The sequence below is a fragment of the Salmo salar genome, chromosome 05 (assembly GCF_965601325.2).
Source record: "Salmo salar chromosome 05, fSalSal1, whole genome shotgun sequence".
Lineage (NCBI taxonomy): Eukaryota > Metazoa > Chordata > Actinopteri > Salmoniformes > Salmonidae > Salmo > Salmo salar.
The window spans coordinates 8,726,904-8,748,531 of NC_138295.1; the positions used below are offsets into that span (position 1 = coordinate 8,726,904).

The window sequence follows — 21,628 nt, forward strand, 5'->3', positions numbered from 1 at the left end:
CAAAGCCCCCACCATTTCTCCTTCACCCAAATCCAGATAGCTGATGTTCTGAAAGAGCTGCAAAATCTGGACCCATACAAATCAGCCGGGCTAGACAATCTGGACCCGTTCTTTCTAAAATGATGTGCCGAAATTGTTGCAACCCCTATTACTAGCCTGTTCAACCTCTCTTTTGTATCGTCTGAGATTCCCAAAGATCGGAAAGCTGCCGCGGTCATCCCCCTTTTCAAAGGGGGTGACACTCTAGACCCAAACTGCTACAGACCTATATCTATCCTACCCTGTCTTTCTAAGGTCTTCGAAAGCCAAGTTAACAAACAGATTACCGACCATTTTGAATCCCACCGTACCTTCTCCGCTATGCAATCTGGTTTCAGAGCTGGTCATGGGTGCACCTCAGCCACGCTCAAGGTCCTAAACGACATCATAACCGCCATCGATAAGAGACATTACTGTGCCGCCTTATTCATCGACCTGGCCAAGGCTTTCGACTCTGTCAATCACCACATTCTTATTGGCAGACTCGACAGCCTTGGTTTCTCAAATGAATGCCTCGCCTGGTTTACCAACTACTTCTCTGATAGAGTTCAGTGTGTCAAATCGGAGGGCCTGTTTTCCGGACCTCTGGCAGTATCTATGGGTGTGCCACAGGGTTCAATTCTCGGACCGACTCTCTTCTCTGTATACATCAATGATGTTGCTCTTGCTGCTGGTGATTCTCTGATCCACCTCTACGCAGACGACACCATTCTGTATACCTCTGGCCCCTCTTTGGACACTGTGTTAACTAACCTCCAGACGAGCTTCAATGCCATACAACTCTCCTTCCCTGGCCTCCAACTGCTCTTAAACGCAAGTAAAACTAAATGCATGCTATTCAATCGATCACTGCCCGCTCCTGCTCGCCCGTCCAGCTCTGACTTAAAATACGTGGACAACTACAAATACATGGGTGTCTGGTTAGACTGTAAACTCTCCTTCCAGACTCACACTAAGCATCTCCAATCCAAAATGAATATCGCAACAAAGCATCCTTTACTCATGCTGCCAAACATACCCTCGTAAAACTGACCATCCTACCGATCCTCGACTTCGGTGATGTCATCTATAAAATAGCCTCCAACACTCTACTCAACAAACTGGATGCAGTCTATCACAGTGCCATCCGTTTTGTCACCAAAGCCTCATTCACTACCCACCATTGTGACCTGTACGCTCTTGTTGGTTGGCCCTCGCTTCATACTCGTCGCCAAACCCACTGGCTACAGGTTATCTACAAGTCTCTGCCTTATCTCAGCTCACTGGTCACCATAGCAGCACCCACTTGTTGCATGCGCTCCAGCAGGTATATCTCACTGGTCACCCCCAAAGCAAATTCCTCCTTTGGTCGTCTTTCCTTCCAGTTCTCTGCTGCCAATGACTGGAACGAACTGCAAAAATCTCTGAGGCTGGAGACTCATATCTCCCTCACTAGCTTTAAGCACCAGCTGTCAGAGCAGCTCACAGATCACTGCACCTGTCTACCTACCTCATCTACCTACCTATTTACTATCTACCTACCTCATCCCCATACTGTATTTATTTATCTTGCTCCTTTGCACCCCAGTATCTCTACTTGCACATTCATCTTCTGCACATCTACCATTCCAGTGTTCAATTGCTATATTGTAATTACTTCACCACCATGGCCTATTTATTGCCTTAACTTACCTTATTTGCACTCACTGTATATAGACTTTTTGTTTTCTTTTGTTCTACTGTATTATTGACTGTATGTTTTGTTTATTCCATGTGTAACTCTGTGTTGTTGAATTGCTATGCTTTATCTTGGCCTGGTCGCAGTTGCAAATGAGAACTTGTTCTCAACTAGCCTACCAGGTTAAATAAAGGTTCAATAAAAAAAGCTCTGTCACGTTGGTCAAAACAACAAAGGATCTAAAATCTGCACATCAAAACAATGTTAACAACTCTCAATCTCTTAATTCAAAGACTCAATCATGGACACTCTTACTGACAGTTGTGGCTGCTTTGTGTGATGTATTGTTGTCTCTACCTTCTTGCCCCTTGTGCTGTTGTCTGTGTCCAATAATGTTTGTACCATGTTTTGTGCTGCTACCATGTTGTTATGTTGTGTTGCTACCATGCTGTGTTGTTGTCTTAGGTCTCTCTTTATGTAGTGTTGTGTTGTCTCTCTTTTCATGATGCGTGTTTTGTCCTATATTTATATTGTCCCCGCAGGAGGCCTTTTGGTAGGGCCGTCATTGTAAATAAGAATTTGTTCTTAACTGACTTGCCTAGTTAAATAAAAAAAAACTCTCTCTCTCTCCTTCCTGTCATGACAAATGCTAATGTTTCCTATTGTACTTCTATTGTAAGATGTTTTTCCATTGTCAGCCATCATCAATCGAATGTTAATAAATTACTATTGTTGTTTTAATGGGCTGGACTTAAAGGGGAAAATGGAGAAAAAACAAGGTTGGAAAAAACCACTCCAAACCAATTTGCTGTGAAAGCCCCCTTAGAGGACAACAGGGTTGATGTCTTTCAACTGTTCTTCTAGGTAAATCACCATGCCACAATGAATCATTGTTGTAATGAAGGATTCATCTGTTTGAACGATGAGCTCAGATCACAGAACATGCCATCTGAATATGTATTACTTGTATTGATCTACCATCTACACCAATGTCCTATTGAAAAAAACTTGTTGAATTAATAACGTCTGATCAACATTGTATTGGTTTCATTATGTAGTTACTGTACACTTCATATTAGTGTTGCAGAGAGTATTATAAATACTGTTCTGTAAGATACCTGGTTAAATAAAAGGTGAAATAAATAAATAACTAGTAACCAAGCCCACATAACAGTTTGATAAACGACTAGACTAAATTTGAGACATCTTTATATACGTGGATGCTGTAATATCAAACTGTTAAAGATGAGCTGCCAGCGTAAATCATATCATTCCCTCCAGGTCCTATATCTGATGAACAGGGCCAGGTCCAGACTTCTAATGTGAACATCACTAGCAAGGTCAGCAGGAGAGGCCTGCTACCTACCTCCATGTCATCGTGATGGCCATAGATATGAATGCTGATCCGTCTATTACGAGGCTGTGCTGTCAGTCATGGTGTGTGTGTGTGTGTGTTTTGACAGTGAAGGGTGATAGTAATTAGACCCCCCCCCCCTGTCCATTTGCTGCCGTCCAAATGAGTTACTCTCTGGATCTATGAAGGACAAATTCTCCAGTCTAGATGGATTGGCGTTGGGTTGGTTCTCCAGTCTAGATGGATTGGCGTTGGGTTGGTTCTCCAGTCCAGATGGATTGGCGTTGGGTTGGTTCTCCAGTCTAGATGGATTGGCATTGGGTTGGTTCTCCAGTCTAGATGGATTGGCATTGGGTTGGTTCTCCAGTCTAGATGGATTGGCATTGGGTTGGTTCTCCAGTCTAGATGGATTGGCATTGGGTTGGTTCTCCAGTCTAGATGGATTGGCATTGGGTTGGTTCTCCAGTCTAGATGGATTGGCATTGGGTTGGTTCTCCAGTCTAGATGGATTGGCATTGGGTTGGTTCTCCAGTCTAGATGGATTGGCATTGGGTTGGTTCTCCAGTCCAGATGGATTGGCATTGGGTTGGTTCTCCAGTCTAGATGGATTGGCATTGGGTTGGTTCTCCAGTCTAGATGGATTGGCATTGGGTTGGTTCTCCAGTCTAGATGGATTGGCATTGGGTTGGTTCTCCAGTCTAGATGGATTGGCATTGGGTTGGTTCTCCAGTCTAGATGGATTGGCATTGGGTTGGTTCTCCAGTCTAGATGGATTGGCATTGGGTTGGTTCTCCAGTCTAGATGGATTGGCATTGGGTTGGTTCTCCAGTCTAGATGGATTGGCATTGGGTTGGTTCTCCAGTCCAGATGGATTGGCATTGGGTTGGTTCTCCAGTCTAGATGGATTGGCATTGGGTTGGTTCTCCAGTCTAGATGGATTGGCATTGGGTTGGTTCTCCAGTCTAGATGGATTGGCATTGGGTTGGTTCTCCAGTCTAGATGGATTGGCATTGGGTTGGTTCTCCAGTCTAGATGGATTGGCATTGGGTTGGTTCTCCAGTCTAGATGGATTGGCATTGGGTTGGTTCTCCAGTCTAGATGGATTGGCATTGGGTTGGTTCTCCAGTCTAGATGGATTGGCATTGGGTTGGTTCTCCAGTCTAGATGGATTGGCATTGGGTTGGTTCTCCAGTCTAGATGGATTGGCGTTGGGTTGGTTCTCCAGTCTAGATGGATTGGCATTGGGTTGGTTCTCCAGTCTAGATGGATTGGCATTTGGTTGGTTCTTTAATTGATTCAGCACCTTTTCATTGTCAATTCCAGTCAATTCTGGAACTGGAATTCCAATTCTAAATATCTTCAATGCTTTTTAATTAGTAACATTTATTATTTGATTTTGGTTTAATTTCTGAATTGAACTCAACCCTGCAACCCACTATTACCCACTGATCACTGATAGTTAGGGTTATGTAATACCCCCAAGCTTAGCCTTGGACGCCATGCTCTTCACAAGACGAGATTTGGAAGGATAGTGTGACGATCGTCGTAAGGAGTAGACCAAGGTGCAGCGTGTTGAGTGCTCATGATTAATATTTATTATAACTCAGAACACTAAATCAAAACAACAAACAAAGGAAACCGAACGTCACGTTCTGCAGGCTTTACTGAGCTGTACAAAAACAAGATCCCACAACTGAAGGAGGGAAAAAGGGCTGCCTAAGTATGGTTCCCAATCAGAGACAACGATAAACAGCTGCCTCTGATTAGGAACCATACTCGGCTCAACACAAAGAAATAGAAAACATAGAAATGAACATAGAAATACAAAATCTAGAATGCCCACCCAAATCACACACTGACCTAACCAAAATAGAGAAAATAAACGGCAATCTAGGGTCAGGGCGTGACAGATAGCTCTGCGAGACGACCCTCACCCTGATTCTCCATTCTCCTACTAGCTACTAATCATGATAAAGGTTAGATGTGGAGGAAGAAAAACATCCTTTCTTCACTGAATTGAAATATAACTCATTGCCCTCAGCCTCCTCAACCTTTCCAAACACAAATGCTCTGCTCTCAAGATTGAAAATAATTGATTCCAGTAATATGATTGGAAGAAAAACAGAATGACGTTTATACATTCTAAATAGTTTTTGGGGGTTAGATAGATATTAATTTTGTTTATTTTGTGTATACATTTGAATGAATTGAATGTACCAGGTGGTCTGCATCAATCAGTACATCAGGTAGCAGGAATTCAACATGGTGTGCCAGAGATGTCTTTTATTGGATGGTGGTTGAGAATTTCTGTGTTTTGTACTTGAAACGGATGTTTTTACTGGTTTCTTGTTTGTCTTGAAGTTTTCAATGGAGATTCTCCATTGAGCGTCATGCTTTTCAGTCCGGGCGTAGGCCTAATCTGGAGTTGGAAAATCAACCCTATGCTTCTTTAACAGTATTATTACAGACATATCAACCTGTCTGTATGTCTTTCTGTCAGTCCATTACACCAGTGAAAAGAAAATCTGCTGCCTGCGCTATAGTGGACTATGGATTTTTCAGGGGGTTCGGGTTATATCTGGAGGAGGTAGTGACACTACAGCACCTCTCTATACTGTATACCACTATTGTTGTTTTCCTGCAAGAAAATAGGCCTAAGGATTTCTTATTTATTTTGATGAAATATGAAGGCCCAAACAAATTACTATGCTAATGCATTGTATGTATGCTTTTACTATGAGAAATTAATTCATTAAGCCACTTTCAACTGTCCATCATTCAAAGCTGTAAAACAAGGAAGTATTATTATTTTATTTTTTTACGCAATACAGACACTAATCCATGTATAGGTTTCTAATGCTGGATTAGCTAGATGTTAAACTTCACAGCTTTTATTCCATCACATTACAGGGATTTTATATTTTATATAGAGAGTATTATGAGTATGACCTTATTTTCATGAGTAACTATTGGAAATTAAATGGAAATGATCTGGCTTGTGGTTTAATTAATCTCCATATTAACATTTCATTATTGCAGCACCTTATCTGACTACCAAATCATTTCTGGGTAACAATTAAGTACCTTAATGTGATTGTTTTCAATTAAATGGTCAAATAAAATAAAATAGCTTCTTAGCAAACAGCAATTTCTCAAGCAATAATATTTCTAGGACTGTCTGGGAGTGGTCTGAGTGGGGAGGGGAAAACTGAAAACAGGCTGTTATTGGCAGAGAGGTTTGGAACTCTCTTATATGCCGCCTTGATGACGTCATCAGGCAGGCCAGAACTCCTCCAACCAAAACAGGCTGAAATTTCAGGCGGTCTTTTCAAACAGCTCTAACACTAAAAGGGTATTATCATAATTTCCACAATTTCACAGTATTATTACAACCTCATAGTGTGGAAATATATATCTATATCTGAATGGAATGTAAAATACTGTAAGAACATTACATTAATACTGTACAAGTCTCTCTGAATCTCTCCTTTAAATCTCTCTTCAACTGATAAAGTACTTTTGTCCTCCTACATCAGACTCTAAGCAGGGGGGATAGGTGGCCAGTAAATAGGTAGAAGATACACTATACAGCTGGATAGAAATGAGTAATAAACATCTACAGTACATTACAAATACTGTTCGCTCATAATGAGAAGAATCTTCAAAATCATCCAAGAACAATTGAACAATTTTTTTATAAAATGTTTTATTTGTTATGCATTTTAATTTCCCAAAGTTCCATTGATGAGACAAGTCTACGGTGATTTGGTTCCACATAGATTATATGACATGCAGATAAGGAAACAAATATTATAATAACTCATATTTTACATTCTCAAACCCCGACACACTCTATTATTTACAAAAATCCTCAAACGGACATAATGAACAGGATTTTATTTCCCTTTTTATAACATTGATGCCCAGTCACATTGAAAAGTACAGCAACAGTGAGCCACATAGAGAATGTTCTGAAAGAAAGGTTGACACAATGATTGATCCCACAATATCTTCTCTCCATAGGGAACGATCAAAAGATATTTTAGTGCAAACATCAAAACATTGGAATGTATTGAAGGTTTAGCGTTCGTTTACCCTTTCACACTAGTGTTAGTTGAATATATGGCTGAAAAGGCACCCTATTCCCTATACACGCTCAGAAGAAAAGGTGCTAGAACCTAAAAGGGTTTTACGTTTGTCCCCATAGGAGAACCCTTTGAATAACCTTTTTTAGTTTCAGGTAGAACCCTTTTGGTTCCAGGTAAAACTCTTTAGGGTTCCATGTAGAACCCTTTTCACAGAGGGTTCTACCTGGAACCAAAAAGTGTTTTCCTACGGGGACAGCCAAAGAACCCTTTTGGAACCCTTTTTACTAAGAGTAGAGCCCTAATTTTGACCAGGAATAGGGTGCCATAGCACTAGCAGGCAGTGGCCATTTTCTTAAGACTGGACTGCATGCCCCACTGCATGGTGGGATTCTTTCTGTGCATAGTGCTTTGTTTCATACCTCTTTTCGTCAGGACAACAACGTGGCTAGTTATGAGCTTAAAAAATAGCTTAAAGGTGTTAGGCAACATGACAGAGATGTAACAGCAGTTCAGTCGTCCAAATAAAAGTCACACATCAATCTCAATAACGTCTACAGTTTGACAGACGATAAAGTTGAATGGAGTGAACTATTTGACAGGTTTAATCTGAAACAGGATGTGTGATCTAATCGTAAACCCTGACCACACTAGAAATCTCCCCATATCATTGCGTGAAAAAAAATGTATTTGAAGAAGTAAACATCTCTCTCAGACTAATTATACATTTTATTGTATTATTTTTTATTTAATGTATATATCATATAATAATGACTTATTTTAGAAATATCCCCATACCCATGTTGATCGTTTTGACATGAACATGATGTCTGGTAAAACAGTCATTCCGTCTTTGGACAAAGTATACCCGTGAATGTTAAGATGGAATGTAGGCGTTACATGTAAAGTTTTCCATGACAACAGAATAGTTTGTCTCTCCATGACAACAGAAACTGACTTAATAATCCAATATCAGACCTTTGTTTACATCTAAAACCTGATATCATTTGTCTTTTCCTTCAATTCTGAAGGAGTAATCCTGAACCATAATCCAAAGACTACTGTCAAAGTCCAAGTAATATACCGGAGAAAAGTTATAATTCTGTAGCTTTTCCACCTTTTCAAGTTAAATTAAAGTAATCGAACATTTCACCAGGGCTGGGCTCAATTCCATTTCAAATCAGTCAAAAATAGGAATGTTCTTGTGTAATACCAGAGGACAGATATCTACATTATTAAATCACACTATCTGAGAGTTTTATGAGCCTTGTGTTCTTGGCCTTGCTAATAGTATTGGTCCAAAGAACAGCAATAAATATTTAATGCAACCAAAATAACAAAATATCTAGTAAACATTACCAGAACAAGTATTGTTTGTGACAGATGTACTCATCTACTCTATGTGGAAATGATAATAGCCCTTTGCAAAAAGGCAGTTCACATCATGGTGTGGTGCCTTGAGAATTTTTCAGAGAGAGAGAGAGAGCGAGAGAGGAAAGAGAGAGAAGGAAAGAGAGAGAGAGAGCGAGAGAGAGGATAATAGACAGAAGAAATATGGCTGTTTTTCCTGTTTAACCATCCCTACTCTAAACAATTACAGGAGGAAAGTGTGAGTCTCCAAGTTGGAGTTTGGACACAGATTTATGCCCCTATCCCAGCCAGGGACAATCACCCAACCATCATATATCACTAATATGCTGCAACAAGGCATAGAGAAATATGCATTATTATTGTAAAGCCAAATTGGAACCACTCATACATGTTCCATACGTTAGTGTAATCACAAGAGTATGTTTACAACTGGGACAGAATATTTAAGTGTGATCTGTATGCTGATTGGAATACATGCTATTATCTTAGAGGACAATAATATACACAGATGTTTGATTTCATTGTTACTGCATATAGTATATCCCCAACAGTATATGTGGAGGAAGCATATCTGAACTACAGGGATTAGGAGGAAGACAAAAACCTCACCAGCTTCTTTGACCAAAATGGAAACATATTGTTCAAATGGTCTGTAATAAGGAGAGCAAATCTGTATTGCAACATATCCTGTCTGGACTTTACTTGGCAGTGGCACAATATCTCTGTGATGTGTGTTATGTAGTTTAGGATATAGGAGAAACTGATTAGAAACTCAATGCATACATATAGTTTGCCCAGTTTAGGGTTAACATAAGTGTTGTTGAATATGAATGATATACAGTTGAAGTCGGAAGTTTACATACACTTAGGTTGGAGTCATTAAAACTCGTTTTTCAACCACTCCACAAATTTCTTGTTAACAAACTTTGGTTTTGGCAAGTTGGTTAGGACATCTACTTTGTGCATGACACAAGTAATTTTTCCAACAATTGTTTACAGACAGATTATTTCACTTATAATTTACTGTATCACAATTCCAGTGGGTCAGAAGTTTACATACACTAAATTGACTGTGCCTTTAAACAGCTTGGAAAATTCCAGAAAATGATGTCATGGCTTTAGAAGCTTCTGATAGGCTAATTGACATCATTTGAGTCAATTGGAGGTGTACCTGTTGATGTATTTCAAGGCCTACCTTCAAACTTAGTGCCTCTTTGCTTGACATCATGGGAAAATGAAAAAAAATCAGCCAAGACCCCAGAACAAAATTGTAGACCTCCACAAGTCTGGTTCATCCTTGGGAGCAATTTCCAAACGCCTGAAGTTACCACACGTTCATCTGTACAAACAGTAGTACCCAAGTATAAACGCCATGGGACCACACAGCCATCATACCCGCTCAGGAAGGAGACGCGTTCTGTCTCCTAGAGACGAACGTACTTTGGTGCGAAAAGTGCAAATCAATCCCAGAACAACACCAAAGGACCTTGTGAAGATGCTGGAGGAATAGATGGAATTAGATGGTATCATGAGGCAGGACAATTATGTGGATATATTGAAGCAACATCTCAAGACATCAATCAGGAAGTTAAAGCTTGGTCGCAAATGGGTCTTCCAAATGGACAATGACCCCAAGCATACTTCCAAAGTTGTGGCAAAATGGCGTAAGGACAACAAAGTCAAGGTATTGGAGTGGCCATCACAAAGCCCTGACCTCAATACCATAGAAAGTTTGTGGGCAGAACTGAAAAAGCGTGTGCGAGCAAGGAGGCCTACAAACCTGATTCAGTTACACCATCTCTGTCAGGAGGAATGAGCCAAAATTCACCCAACTTATTGTGGGAAGCTTGTGGAAGTTAAACTATTTAAAGGCAATGCTTCCAAATACTATTTGAGTGTATGTAAACTTCTGACCCACTGGGAATGTGATGAAAGAAATAAAAGCTGAAATAAATCATTCTCTCTACTACTATTCTGACATTTCACATTCTTAAAATAAAGTGGTGATCCTAACTGACATAAAACAAGGATTTTTTACTAGGAATTAAATGTCAGGAATTGTGAAAAACTGAGTTTAAATGTATTTGGCTAAGGTGTATGCAAACTTCCGACTTCAACTGTAATTACGTAAAGGTCTCAATAAAGGTAGGGTTGAAGCCACCATTTGTAAAAAATGTTTGTCATGAAATAAATCACATTATCACATGAGAGCAGGTCTGGTTGAGCAAGCAAAATGAATAGCATCTGGGCATGATATAGCAGTAGGATGTTATAGGAGTAGGATGTTATAGGAGTAGGATGTTATAGGAGAAGGATGTTATAGCAGTAGGATGTTATAGGAGTATGATGTTATAGGAGAAGGATGTTATAGGGCCAGGTGTTATAGGAGAAGGATGTTATAGGGCCAGGTGTTATAGGAGTAGGATGTTATAGGAGTAGGATGTTATAGGAGTAGGATGTTATAGGAGAAGGATGTTATAGGAGTAGGATGTTGTAGGATGTTATAGGAGTAGGATGTTATAGGAGTAGGATGTTATAGGAGAAGGATGTTATAGGAGTAGGATGTTATAGGAGTAGGATGTTATAGGAGAAGGATGTTATAGCAGTAGGATGTTATAGGAGTATGATGTTATAGGCGAAGGATGTTATAGGGCCAGGTGTTATAGGAGAAGGATGTTATAGGGCCAGGTGTTATAGGAGTAGGATGTTATAGGAGTAGGATGTTATAGGAGTAGGATGTTATAGGAGAAGGATGTTATAGCAGTAGGATGTTATAGGAGTAGGATGTTTTAGGGCCAGGTGTTATAGGAGAAGGATGTTATAGGGCCAGGTGTTATAGGAGTATGATGTTATAGGGCCAGGTGTTATAGGAGTAAGATGTTACAGGAGAAGGATGTTCGAGGAGAAGGATGTTCTAGGGCCAGGTGTTATAGGAGTAGGATGTTATAGCAGTATGATGTTATAGGAGTAGGATGTTATAGGACCAGGTGTTATAGGAGTAGGATGTTATAGCAGTATGATGTTATAGGAGTAGGATGTTATAGGAGAAGGATGTTATAGGGCCAGGTGTTATAGGAGTAAGATGTTATAGCAGTATGATGTTATAGGAGTAGGATGTTATAGGAGTAGGATGTTATAGGACCAGGTGTTATAGGAGTAGGATGTTATAGCAGTATGATGTTATAGGAGTAGGATGTTATAGGACCAGGTGTTATAGGAGTAGGATGTTATAGGAGAAGGATGTTATAGGGCCATGTGTTATAGGAGTAATATGTTATTGGGCCAGGTATTTTAGGAATAGAAAGTTATAGGGCCAGGTGTTATAGGGCCAGGTGTTAAATGAGTAGGATTTTATAGGGCCAGGTGTTATAGGAGTAGGACGTTATAGGGCCAGGTGTTATAGGGCCAGGTGTTATAGGAATAGGGTGTTATAGGGCCAGGTGTTATAGGAGTAGGATGTTATAGGGCCACGTGTTATAGGAGTAGGATGTTATAGGGCCAGGTGTTATAGGAGTAGGATGTTATAGGGCCAGGTGCTATAGGAGTAGGATGTTATAGGGCCAGGTGATATAGGAGTAGGATGCTATAGGGCCAGGTGTTATAGGAGTAGGATGCTATAGGGCCAGGTGTTATAGGAGTAGGATGTTATAGGGCCAGGTGTTATAGGAGTAGGATGTTATAGGGCCAGCTGTTATAGGAGTAGGGTGTTATAGGAGTAGGATGTTATAGGGCCAGGTGTTATAGGGCCAGGTGTTATAGGAGTAGGATGTTATAGGGCCAGGTGTATAGGAGTAGGATGTTATAAGGCCAGGTGTTATAGGAGTAGGATGTTATAGGGCCAGGTGTTATAGGAGTAGGATGTTATAGGCCAGGCGTTATAGGGCCAGGTTTTATAGGAGTAGGATGTTATAGGGCCAGGTTTTATAGGAGTAGGATGTTATAGGAGTAGGATGTTCTAGGAGAAGGATGTTCTAGGGCCAGGTGTTATAGGAGTAGGATGTTATAGCAGTATGATGTTATAGGAGTAGGATGTTATAGGGCCAGGTGTTATAGGAGTAGGATGTTATAGCAGTATGATGTTATAGGAGTAGGATGTTATAGGAGTAGGATGTTATAGGGCCAGGTGTTATAGGAGTAGGATGTTATAGGCCAGGTGTTATAGGGCCAGGTGTTATAGGGCCAGGTGTTATAGGAGTAGGATGTTATAGGGCCAGGTGTTATAGGAGTAGGATGTTATAGGAGAAGGATGTTCTAGGAGAAGGATGTTCTAGGGCCAGATGTTATAGGAGTAGGATGTTATAGGGCCAGGTGTTATAGGAGTAAGATGTTATAGGCCAGGTGTTATAGGGCCATGTGTTATAGGAGTAGGATGTTATAGGGCCAGGTGATATAGGAGTAGGATGCTATAGGGCCAGGTGTTATAGGAGTAGGATGCTATAGGGCCAGGTGTTATAGGGCCAGGTGTTATAGGAGTAGGATGTTATAGGGCCAGGTGAAATCGGAGTAGGATGTTATAGGGCCAGGTGTTATTGGAGTAGGATGTTATAGGGCCAGGTGTTATAGGAGTAGGATGTTATAAGGCCAGGTGTTATTGGAGTAGGATGTTATAGGAGTAGGATGTTATCGGAGTAGTATATAATAGGGCCAGGTGTTATATGAGTGAGATGTTATAGGGCCAGGTGTTATAGGGCCAGGTGTTATAGGAGTAGGATGTTATAGGGCCATGTTTAATAGCAGTAGGATGTTATAGGGCCAGGTAATATAGGAGTAGGATGTTATAGGGCCAGGTGTATAGGAGTAGGATGCTATAGGGCCAGGTGTTATAGGAGTAGGATGCTATAGGGCCAGGTGTTATAGGGCCAGGTATTATAGGAGTAGGATGTTATAGGGCCATGTGTTATAGGAGTAGGATGTTATAGGGCCAGGTGTTATTGGAGTAGGATGTTATAGGGCCAGGTGTTATTGGAGTAGGATGTTATAGGAGTAGGATGTTATCTGAGTAGTATATTATAGGGCCAGGTGTTATATGAGTGAGATGTTATAGGGCCAGGTGTTATAGGGCCAGGTGTTATAGGAGTAGGATGTTATAGGGCCATGTTTAATAGCAGTAGGATGTTATAGGGCCAGGTGTTATAGGAGTAAGATCTTATAGCAGTATGATGTTATAGGAGTAGGATGTTATAGGACCAGGTGTTAAAGGAGTAGGATGTTATAGGGCCAGGTGTTATAGGAGTAATATGTTATTGGGCCAGGTGCTTTAGGAGTAGGACGTTATAGGGCCAGGTGTTATAGGGCCAGGTGTTATAAAAGTAGGATGTTATAGGGCCAGGTGTTATAGTAGTAGGACGTTATAGGGCCAGGTTTTATAGGGCCAGGTGTTATAGGAATAGGGTGTTATAGGGCCAGGTGTTATAGGAGTAGGATGTTATAGGGCCACGTGTTATAGGAGTAGGATGTTATAGGGCCAGGTGCTATAGGAGTAGGATATTATAGGGCCAGGTGTTATAGGAGTAGGATGCTATAGGGCCAGGTGTTATAGTAGTAGGACGTTATAGGGCCAGGTGTTATAAAAGTAGGATGTTATAGGGCCAGGTGTTATAGTAGTAGGACGTTATAGGGCCAGGTTTTATAGGGCCAGGTGTTATAGGAATAGGGTGTTATAGGGCCAGGTGTTATAGGAGTAGGATGTTATAGGGCCACGTGTTATAGGAGTAGGATGTTATAGGGCCAGGTGCTATAGGAGTAGGATATTATAGGGCCAGGTGTTATAGGAGTAGGATGCTATAGGGCCAGGTGTTATAGGAGTAAGATGTTATAGGCCAGGTGTTATAGGGCCATGTGTTATAGGAGAAGGATGTTATAGGGCCAGGTGTTATAGGAGTAGGATGTTATAGGGCCAGGTGTTATAGGAGTAGGATGTTATAGGGCCAGGTGTTATAGGAGTAGGATGTTATAGGGCCAGGTGTAGGATGTTATAGGGCCAGGTGTTATAGGAGTAGGGTGTTCTAGGGCCACGTGTTATAGGAATACATTTTACAGCATTAGATATACATTTATGGACCGAGTTCGAAAATGATTCTTTATCTTTGGACATTTTTTAGGAGCTGAATGAAAGTACATGATGGAGTTACATGATGGAGATCGATACACAGACACATGTTCTAATACGACATGTAGCACTACATCCGAGGCCAATGCCAGAACCCTAATATTTCAGTCTATTTGTCATCAACAAACTATGTGGTCGACACAGGCCATCCACAGAGCTGAGAATCTACAACAACCCAAACCTCTGGATTCAGTAAACAGAGTCTGTTGCCGGGAGACTACTACTTAAACAGGCCATCTTTTGTATTGTAGTATTTGGTGTAATTTTCCCCCTATTTTCCTGTAGTTTTGTACGCTGGAGATGTGAAAGGAATGTGTTAAGTATTTTTTTTTGCGGGCATATGGTACAACTATTACAGTCTAGTTAGAGTTTGTGTACATAAGATTCAAAGACACTTATGAATCTACAACATGGCGTCACGTCACGATAGAAAGACACACACATAGTATAAACATACAATACAAGTAGTAGTACACAGACATCATTACAATGGCTTCATCATATTTCTCCTCGTCTTTTCTCTGCGTATACACTTGTATACACGTTAGGATACAGTTGGTGAGAAGGGTTTAGACACGTAGGTAGATAGCTTCACAAAACTGTACTTTTTTTTCTTTACAGAAAACAAACATAATTTTTTTGCAGTATAAACAATATGGCTTTACCTAGTGAAAAACCCTATCAGACCTAAAAAATACAAAATAAGTTAAGAATAATTTACTCATAACCTATGATTATTGAAATGTTTTTGTTTAGTTTTTGAATATATCAATCTTCAATGTCATGTAGCCATGTACGTTATTAGAAAGATATGAGAATTTCTTACAATAAAACTTCACAGGATTTGGTCTTTGGAAAGTGAAACCCAAAATGACAACAGTATTCATAACAACTGTATGTTGCCAGCCTATTCCTACTGCTATCAACAAGACCAAATCTGGACCACTTCCTTAGTTCTGGACCACTTCCTTAGATCTGGACAGTTTCCTTATTTACTGGTGACGAAAGAAATGATCATGTTTTTTTTCAGTATCTTTGGATTTGATATTAATGAATTCAAACAGTAATTAGTTAAACATGTACCTTGTGTAAAACAGACATGTGGTATGGGAGGTGAGTAGTGAAATAATGACATAGGCAGTAATGGCTTCCTTCAATGTAACACAGTGCTGATGTTTCCTTGTTTTTGGCACCAACCACCTGCTGCTAAACATGATGTTGACTAAATCATTTTTATAGAACTGTGCCTGTTTTTCTTCTTCTCTACACTGAATATGAATCGTGTGTATTCTATGGATAATCTGAGTGTATAATGTTGAATATGAATCGTGTGTATTCTATGGATAATCTGAGTGTATAATGTTGAATATGAATCGTGTGTATTCTATGGATAATCTGAGTATATAATGTTGAATATGAATCGTGTGTATTCTATGGATAATCTGAGTGTATAATGTTGAATATGAATCGTGTGTATTCTATGGATAATCTGAGTGTATAATGTTGAATATGAATCGTGTGTATTCTATGGATAATCTGAGTGTATAATGTTGAGTATGAATCGTGTGTATTCTATGGATAATCTGAGTATATAATGTTGAGTATGAATCGTGTGTATTCTATGGATAATCTGAGTATATAATGTTGAGTATGAATCGTGTGTATTCTATGGATAATCTGAGTATATAATGTTGAGTATGAATTGTGTGTATTCTCTGGATAATCTGAGTATATAATGTTGAGTATGAATCGTGTGTATTCTATGGATAATCTGAGTATATAATGTTGAGTATGAATCGTGTGTATTCTATGGATAATCTGAGTATATAATGTTGAGTATGAATCGTGTGTATTCTATGGATAATCTGAGTGTATAATGTTGAATATGAATCGTGTATATTCTATGGATAATCTGAGTATATAATGTTGTATATAAATCGTGTGTATTCTCTGGATAATCTGAGTATATAATGTTGTATATAAATCGTGTGTATTCTCTGGATAATCTGAGTGTATAATGTTGATGCAGTGATCTTTGTTTATAATGCAACAGTAAGTAAAGATTGTTTCTCTCACAAAAACTGATAATTAGAGATGTTTTATATTAGTCACGTTTTTAAAGGGAAATCAAATAGTCCAGTTGCCTTAGTGTTTCATAGCATAAGAAGGTATGGGACCAGATCTATACATAGAGCCAGACTAACATTAAATACATACGTCATAATGTGGCAGGTTTACTTCCTATTAAGACAAACACCATATTATAAAGTTAAATTACGTCGTCAAACGACTTCAACGAGACCCTCATTTAACGGCTCCCCTGTTGGAGGAAGTCCTACGAAGACACAGTCTAAACTAACTAAACCGGTGTTCTCAAAAAGACCTAGAATAGAATATCCACTTCCCATACAGTTACAGTAGCTTACTTACTATAAAAATAGAAAAAGCCAGTGAATGAAAAAAAAGCGCTCCTTCTCCAGATAAGTGTTGGCAGTGCCCATTGAAGTGTCCATTAGTACGGTGTATTGAATCCTGCTCTCTAATGCATGGCTGGACAGAAACTCCATACCCCAGTTAATACCAATGGACAACCAATCCAAATGCATCTACCTGATTCCGTGGATCGATCTACCAATGTTTGAATGTTAGATAAGTGGATCGTTTGTTTTATATACACTTAGTCGGTGGTTGAGAGACCGACCAAAAACTGTAGGGCGATATATAACCACATTGTGTCTAGTCTAGAAAACAACAAATATTTCTGTAAAGGCAGTGAATAGCCACCTCCCACAGTTTGGCAAGAACCCTTCCACCCCTCCTACCCCCATCCTCCAGTCCCAGATCTCCCCTCCCCCTCCCCCTCCCCTGGCTGGACCGAACCATGTGTTGTTGTTGATGTCGATGTGTTCATTACTTCTTGAACATGTCCTGCAGAGGTCCAGGGAGGAACTTGAGGACGGTGTCCAGAATGCTCTCCTCATCCTCGTCGTCCTCGTCTCCGCACCCGGCTGGGATAGCCTTCTTGGTGCGCGTCAGAGACCCCTCACAGGCCTGCTCCATGGCTGCCTTCTCCATGGCTGCCTTCTCCTCCGCCTCCTTCTCCTCCTTCTTCTTCAGGCCATACTGCACGGATGAAGGGCAGAGAGTTAACGATATACAGTATATATGAAGATGTCACTTTGAAAGAAGTAACGCCCCCCCACCCCCTGTTGAGGTCATATTGTGTTCCACAAGGTTTGATTCTTGGACCTATAGTGTCTTCAGAAAGTATTCACACACTTTGACTTTTTCCACATTTTGTTGTATTACAGCCTTAATTTTAAATATATTAAATTTACATGTTTTTTTTTGTCACTGGCCTACTACACACATAACCCCATAATGTCAAAGTGGAATTATGTTTTAAGATTTTTTTTTGTTACTAATTAAAAATGAATAAGTATTCAACACCTTTGTTATGGCAAACCTAAATAAGTTCAGGAGTAAACATTTACTTAACAAGTCACATAATAAGTTTCATGTACTCGACAAAACCTATTCCTATCCCCCTCAGGAGACTGAAAAGATTTGGCATGGGTCCTCAGATCCTCAAAAAGTTATACAGATGCACCATCGAGAGCATCCTGACTGGTTGCATCACTTCCTGGTATGGCAACTGCTCGGCCTCCGAAAGCAAGGCACTACAGAGGGTAATGCGTACGGCCCAGTACATCACTGGGCCAAGATTCCTGCCATCCAGGACCTCTATACCAGGCAGTGTCAGAGGAAGGCCTTAAAAATTGTCAAAGACTCCAGCCACCTTAGTCATAGACAGTTATCTCTGCTACCGCATGGCAAGCGGTACCGGAGCGCCAAGTCTAGGCCCTTATGCTGCTGCTACTCTGTTAATTATCTATGCATAGTCACTTTAATAACTCTACCTACATGTACATATTACCTCAATTACCTTGACTAACCGGTGCCCCTGCACATTGACTCTGTACTGATACCCCCTGTATATAGCCTCCACATTGACTCTGTACCGGTACCCCCTGTATATAGCCTCCACATTGTCTTTGTACCGGTACCCCCTTTATATAGCCTATACACATTACCTACATGTACACATTACCTACATGTACATATTACCTACATTACCTACACATTACCTACATGTACACATTACCTACATTACCTACACATTACCTACATGTACACATTACCTCAACTACCTTGACTAACCGGTGCCACTACACATTGACTCTGTACCAGTACCCCCTGTATATAGCCTCCACATTGACTCTGTACCGTAACACCCTGTATATAGCCTCCACATTGCCTCTGTACCGGTACCCCCTGTATATAGCCTCCACATTGACTCTGTACCGGTACCCCTGTATATAGCCTCCACATTGACTCTGTACCGGTACCCCCTGTATATAGCCTCCACATTGACTCTGTACCGGTACCCTCTGTATATAGCCTCCACATTGTCGCTGTACCGGTACCCCCTGTATATAGCCTCCACATTGACTCTGTACCGGTGCCCCCTGTATATAGCCTCCACATTGACTCTGTACCGGTACCCCCTGTATATAGCCTCCACATTGACTCTGTACCAGTACCCCCTGTATATAGCCTCCACATTGACTCTGTACCGGTACCCCCTTTATATAGCCTCCACATTGACTCTGTACCGGTGCCCCCTGTATATAGCCTCCACATTGACTCTGTACCAGTACCCCCTGTATATAGCCTCCACATTGTCTCTGTACCGGTACCCCCTGTATATAGCCTCCACATTGACTCTGTACCGTAACACCCTGTATATAGCCTCCACATTGACTCTGTACCGGTACCCCCTGTATATAGCCTCCACATTGACTCTGTACCGTAACACCCTGTATATAGCCTCCACATTGACTCTGTACCGTAACACCCTGTATATAGCCTCGCTATTGTTATTTTACTGCTGCTCTTTAATTATTTGTTTGTTACTTTTATTTCTTATTTTTTACTTAACACTTATTTTTCTTAGAAGTGCATTGTTGGTTAAGGGCTTGTAAGTAAGCATTTCACTGTAAGGTCTACACCTGTTGTATTCGGCGCAGGTGACAAATAACATTTGATTTGATTTGACTCACTCTGTGTGCAATAATAATGTTTAGCATAATTTTTGAATGACTACCTCATCTCTGTACCCCACACACAAAATTATCTGCTAGGTCTCTCAGTCGAGCAGTGAATTTCAAACACAGATTCAACCACAAAGACCAGGGAGGTTTTCCAATGCCTCGCAAAGAAGGGCACGCATTGGTAGATGGGTAAAAAAAGAATTCTAACATTGAATTTCCCTTTGAGCTTAGTGAAGTTATTAATTATACTTTGGATGGTGTACCAATACACATAGTCAGTACAAAGATACAGGTGTCCTTCCTAACTCAGTTGCTGGAGAGGAAGGAAACCGCTCAGGGATTTCACCATGAGGCGAATGGCAACTTTAAAACAGTTACAGAGTTTAATGGTTGTGATAGGAGAAAACTGATGATGGATCAACAACATTGTAGTTAATCCACAATACTAACCTTGTCACGTCCTGACCAGTAAAGGGGCTGTTTGTTATTGTAGTTTGGTCAGGGCGTGGAAGGGGGTGTTTGTTTAGTGTGGTTCGGGGTTGTTTGGGTTATGTTCTATGTTAGTGTATTTCTATGTTATTTCTAGTTGGTCTATTTCTATGTGGTGTTTATTGGGTTGACCTTCAATTGGAGGCAGCTGCTTCTCGTTGCCTCTGATTGAAGGTCCTATTTATAGGGGTGTTTGTTCTATGGGGGTTTGTGGGTAGTTATTTCCTGGTTTAGTGTTTGTTGCACCTGACGGGACTGTTTGGAGTCGTTTGTTTTGTATACGTGTTTATTTTGTTTTCCTTCTTCAAGTAAAAAAGTAGATGAGAATACATTTTCCCGCTGCGTTTTGATCCACTCCTTACGACAATCGTGACAAACCTAAATGACAGAGTGAAAAGAAGGAAGCATGTAAAGAATAGAAATATTCCAAAACATGCACTAAAGTAATACTGCAAGAAATGTGGCAAAGTAATTCACTTTTTGTCCTGAATTCAAGTGTTTCGTTGAGGGCAAATCCAATACAACACATTACTGCATCATGTTATGGGTATGATTGTAATCATTAATGACTGGGGAGTTTTCAAGGATAAAATAAAATATGGAATGGATCTAAGCACAGATAAAATCCTAGAGGAAAACCTGGTTCAGTCTGCTTTCTACCAGACACTGGGAGATGAATTCACCTTTCAGCAGGACAATAACCTAAAACACAAGGCCAAATCTACACAAGAGTTGCTTACCAAGCGGTCAATGAATGTTCCTGAATGGTTGAGTTACAGTTTTTACTCAAATCTACTTGAAAATCTATGGCAAGACTTGAAAATGGTTGTCTAGCGATGATCAACAACCAATTTGACAGAGCTTGAAGAATTTTGAAATGAATAATGGGCAAATATTGTACAGTCCAGGTGTGGAAAGCTCTTAGAGACTTATCCTGAAAGACTCACAGCTGTAATCACTGCCAAAGGTGATTCTAACATGTATTGACTCAGGGGTGTGTCCCGTGTGGCTCAGTTGGTAGCGCATGTTTGCAACACCAGGGTTGTGGGTTCGATTCCCACGGGGGACCAGTATGGAGAAAAAAATGTATGAAATGTATGCATTCACTACTGTAAGTCGCTATGGATCAGAGCGTCTGCTAAATGACTAAAATGTAAATGAATACTTATATAAATTAGACATTTCTGTACTTCATTTTCAATAAATTAGCTAACATTTCTAAAAACATGTTTTCACTTTGTCCTTATGGAGTATTGTGTGTAGATGGATTAGACACAAAATCAATTTAATCCATTTTGAATTCAAGCTGTAAAACAACAAAATGTGGAATAAGTTAAAGGGTCTGAATACTTCTGAAGGCACTGTACATTATTTCGAATTTACATTAAAGGGGCAATCTAGGATTAAAAG

The 21,628-nt window shown here is 40.3% G+C and overlaps 1 protein-coding gene across 1 annotated transcript in view; it reads right to left on the bottom strand.

Annotated features, from left to right (window-relative positions):
- Positions 1-6,736: 6,736 nt before the first annotated feature.
- Positions 6,737-21,628, bottom strand: part of LOC106604136 (complexin-2) — a 42,297-nt gene continuing 27,405 nt past the window's right edge. Inside the window, exon 4 of the mRNA XM_014198540.3 lies at positions 6,737-17,738. Within this exon, the coding sequence (XP_014054015.1) occupies positions 17,526-17,738 (213 nt within the window). The 3' untranslated portion in view covers positions 6,737-17,525. The remainder of the gene's footprint in view (positions 17,739-21,628) is intronic.